Source organism: Cynara cardunculus (genome assembly GCF_001531365.2).
Source record: "Cynara cardunculus var. scolymus isolate 2C chromosome LG 4, CcrdV1, whole genome shotgun sequence".
Taxonomy (NCBI): domain Eukaryota; kingdom Viridiplantae; phylum Streptophyta; class Magnoliopsida; order Asterales; family Asteraceae; genus Cynara; species Cynara cardunculus.
In genome coordinates, this window is record NC_037531.1 from 15,612,888 (window position 1) to 15,617,248 (window position 4,361).

Here is a 4,361-nt window from a genome sequence, read left to right on the forward strand (position 1 = left end):
AAGATCAGAGAGTGTGAAATTTGTGTTGTTCAAAACTATAATCCAAAACATGCGAGTTCGTTCATTGGTTAACCCAGCAAGAAAATCATCCATCTTTCCCACGCACCCATCTCGATTTTCTTCAAAATGCAGGGTTTATTCTTCGTTGTTTCCTCGCAAGAATCTTAGAGATCCCGCAAACCCCCGTCCCTTTTATTCAGATTCAAATTCATCATCATAATCTTCTTCTTAGTTTCAGATTCAGAAATGGGGTTCCTTACGTGGTACTTGAAGATGCTTGATGTTCGTCCGATCATCACAAAGAGTGTCTCCGCTGGCTTGATCTATGGAGCTGCTGATTTAACTGCACAGGTAAACTGAACTAAAACCCTAAAATTAAATCCTAGATTCGTGAATTTTATGTGTGTTTTTGCGAAGGAAACTAGCAATTTCGATTCATTAACTTCTGGGATTTTTATGATTTCTGTAATTCTATACACCCCCTACTCCAATCTAGATTTGGGTATACAAACATTATGATTGCAAATTCGTATTTAACCTAGATTTTTACATGTGAGTAAATATAGATATTAGTTTGTTCTTAGAAAAAGAAACCATTTCTGAAATTAGAAAGCATTCATTTGATACTTTCAAAAGCTTGTTGTTTTTGGTATGGAACTGAGTAATTAATGTTACATATTATAACCACAAGGGTGGTGCTGATTAGTTTGAGATTGACTCAAAATGTCAAAAGTACCAGGAGGTCCCAGGTTCAAATTCAAGGAGGAATAAAAATCCCCTTGTGTTCAAATTCAAGTTTGGTGCGGAAATTACTCAAGATCCATGTCTTAAAGAACTGGGATTGGAGTTGTTCTTAAATCTTAACTTAATATAAGCTGCGTTGATCGTATATCTTTATCCAAATTTTGTGTTTGCTATGATCTTTAACTGATTTAGACTCAATTATGCATCAGAGTGTGACCATGAGAGCTTCGGATTCTTTATACCTGATAAGAACATTACGGATGGCAGTGTTTGGGCTGCTTTTTTTAGGGCCAGCGCAACATGTGTGGTTTAATTTCTTGGGACGGATTCTACCAAAACGAGATATGGCTACCACCTTCAAGAAGCTAATTGTAGGCCAGCTCTTTTATGGGCCCTCCTGCACCGCTGTTTTTTTCACTTACAACGCGTTTCTTCAAGGTATATATATATATATAGCAAGATTTTGCAGTTACACTAAACATTGATCAGTTGCTTGCATTTCGAGTTTCAAGGAAAAAGGGAGTATGCATCAACGAAGGGTAACTACTAAGCAAATAAAACATGTAACCTGTAAGCGCCTTTGTATAGATAGATGTAGATAAACATGGTGATGTTTAAGCTAGGAAAGCATTAAAGTTTATATATCATTTCTAGGTAGATAAACCACTATACCTGTTGTGGTGGCTGTCAAGTCTGTATACATGTACCTTTTTGAGTGAATGTCAGGGCTGTATATATCTACCTTTTGGGTGTGGATGTCAGGTCTGCATGTATCTACCTTTTGGGGTGGATGTCTGGTTTGTATATATCTACCTTTTGGGAGTGAATGTCAGGTCTGTATACATCTACCTTTTGGGGTAGAGGTCAGATCTGTATACCTGGGTTGTTTGGTTTGGTTTGGTTTGGTTTGGTTTGGTTTGGTTTTGTATCGGATCTTTTTGGCATAAAGCTACTTGCTTTTTGATTCATTTAAGTAACATTTTGGTGCCAAATCCAGGTGAAAGTGGTCGCGAGATTGCATTGAGATTGCGGAGAGATCTTTTGCCAACTTTAACCGGTGGTCTTATGTATTGGCCGCTGTGTGATTTCTTCACTTACAAAATCATCCCTGTTCATTTGCAGGTATATATGTCGATCCACCGTCTCTTTTCTATTTTCAATTTCAAACGACATGAAATTAATGTAGAGACGTTTTATATCCGTTGGCAGCCATTAATCAATAGCGCATTCTCGTTTATGTGGACTATATATCTAACGTACATGGCGAGTTTGGAAAAGGCAATCAAAGCTTAAGTATTACCGTTCTATCGCTTTCAATCAGCCATACGATCTCTTCCTAAGTTATGGAAGTTCACATGGCTTTTAACGCAACAGAGATGGCACACGACGTTCTAGAGTGCAGGTATCGGCTCTAAGCTAGTTGTTAACTGAAAAACTAATTGTTGGCTAATAAAATAGTTGTTAGCTTAACAATGTTTGGTAAAAACTAGTTGATAAGCTAGATCATAATGTATGACATAAAAGGATACGTTGGAAATTTAATGTCGTTTTAACGTGTACGCAGGTGGATCGAATTCATGGAGGTATATGACAATAAAATGGGCGAAAAATGGTTGAGAGTCGTTTATGATTAAGGAAAAAATCTATGTGTTACTATAAAAATGGAAATGTTCATGAACTTTATTACCATACTAATAAAATGTTTGTTCTAGAAGATTCTTCAATGGCAATTTTGTCTTTTCAGCATGGCAAATCGGGTTGTTACTTGTTAGATCATACCTGCCAATGGTTCCTAACTGTCTACCATTTGAATTTAGGGGGATTTGACGAAAATACCCCTCAGGGTTTTGCTTGCTTTCTTAAGTATGTAGTAATTATATACGGCAAATGAACTCACGCACTCTTTTGACCTTTTGTGAGGTTTGAGCTTATGAACTTCTGAGAGGTTGTGCTCTACCGGTAACTGTGGGTAAAAATGGGTTTTTCTCATTTTGGAGCATAATTCTTGGAAATAAAAAAATCTCAATTTTTGTAGATTATTATAGTTTGATATTCTCCTCCATAATATCTTCGTTTCGAGACATTGAACGTCAAAAATGGACTTCGTATGGATGAGAAATTAATCAACAAAGTAAGGTATTAGAAAGGAAATGTAAAGTGGGTAAATGACTATTTGAGCCATCCCACATAGGAGGAAGAGTAAAAAAGAAAGAAGGTTTATAGCACCAAGGCTCTCTCTTGCGCGCGCAAAGGGGGATGCAAATGTGAACCGGAAATGACTTTGGTTAATTGAACTTGTGTGTAAGTGCACGTCCTGCGGACACAAATGCACTATTGGTCGACCAGAAAAGTTCAGACACATTTTTATTGATTATGGCTTATCGGTTACGAAAGTGGTTGTATAAATAAGACACTCCTCTAACCAGAAAAGATACTGGCATACATTCTGCCTCTTCTTACTTTTGTGTTAACGACTTGCTGTCAAGGTAATTTTCGGACCTTCTTAGGTTCGGCAAGACTTGTATCCTGGGAAACAAACGTTCATAATGGGACGAATTTGTTTTAAGGACACCGTGTTCGTCATATTGGTTTCATGATAATCATAGAAAAGTAAATCACATGTCCCATGTAGTCGTACAAGACAAAAGCCTCATGTTTCCAAATATGGTCTCTTAGGATATGTAAAATAAAAAAATCAGTATAAAACAGAAAGAGGCGTATGTATCATGTGATATTATGTGTCTGTGTGTGTTTGTTGTAACTTTCTAATACAAATTTTTTTTTACTATTTTTATCATGAACTGTTGTAAGGAATAATGGTAATCGGTTTGTGGTCCCCTGGCTTTACACATATCGCTCAAGATGAAGATGTTTTATGGACGGACACTTGTTTACTACATTTAGTTGGATTTTTCTAATTGAGTATGTTATACGTACACGTACTTATATTAAAATCAGATTAAATCATATATAGAAGTTGTAAAAAAAATAAGTCTTGTCATTGATGTATGTAAGAAAGAAATTAATATTTACATATGTGTTTAAGAAACATTAATGTAAAATTCTATGAAAGAGAGAAATAATATTTTATTATGAGCGTTGTTATATGTACCTCAGTTAATGTCAGAATCTGGTTAAATCATGTTTTTAAAATGTAAAAATAGGTTTTGGTTTGATGTATGAGAAGGAAATTAGTATGCAAGGATGCATTTAGCAATTAGCATTATTTTAATAATATAATTAATGTTGTAATCCCTAAAATGAAAAAATTGGTAAAGTTAAATGAAGTTTTGATTTTTTGTTTTTTTTTTTTTTTTTTGAAAATTTAAGTTCTGCATTCTACATTTTGATTTTTTAAATAGTATACTGATAATGGTTTAAGAACATCTCCGGTAGATTCTCTAAAATAGAGAAAATTAAGCCTTTGTTTTCTATTTTGCTCCAAAAGACTATCTATATTGTTCTACCTCTATTCTATGAAACATGGTGAAACAAGGTGGAACAGACTTATGTTTTATCAATATAACCTCAAAATAAAACTTAATTCTCTTTTAAAACATCAAATAGGTCTTCTTTTTATATTTTATTCATTCTTTAAATTTTATTTATTGTATTTT

The 4,361-nt window shown here is 34.5% G+C and overlaps 1 protein-coding gene across 1 annotated transcript; it reads left to right on the forward strand.

The window, feature by feature from the left end:
- Positions 1-2,405, forward strand: LOC112511416 (protein SYM1-like). The gene is made up of 5 exons (XM_025117023.1): positions 1-351; positions 954-1,182; positions 1,742-1,866; positions 1,954-2,146; positions 2,309-2,405. Exons 1-4 carry the CDS (start codon positions 247-249, stop codon positions 2,035-2,037), a joined length of 543 nt encoding a protein of 180 aa, XP_024972791.1. The 5' UTR covers positions 1-246; the 3' UTR covers positions 2,038-2,146; positions 2,309-2,405.
- The last annotated feature ends 1,956 nt before the right edge of the window (positions 2,406-4,361 follow it).

Coding starts and splice junctions, on each gene's coding strand:
- LOC112511416 (XM_025117023.1), top strand. CDS start 247: ATGGGGTTCCTTACGTGGTACTTGAAGATGCTTGATGTTCGTCCGATC. Junction 352..953: donor CTGCTGATTTAACTGCACAG/GTAAACTGAACT, acceptor ATTATGCATCAG/AGTGTGACCATGAGAGCTTC. Junction 1,183..1,741: donor TTACAACGCGTTTCTTCAAG/GTATATATATAT, acceptor TGCCAAATCCAG/GTGAAAGTGGTCGCGAGATT.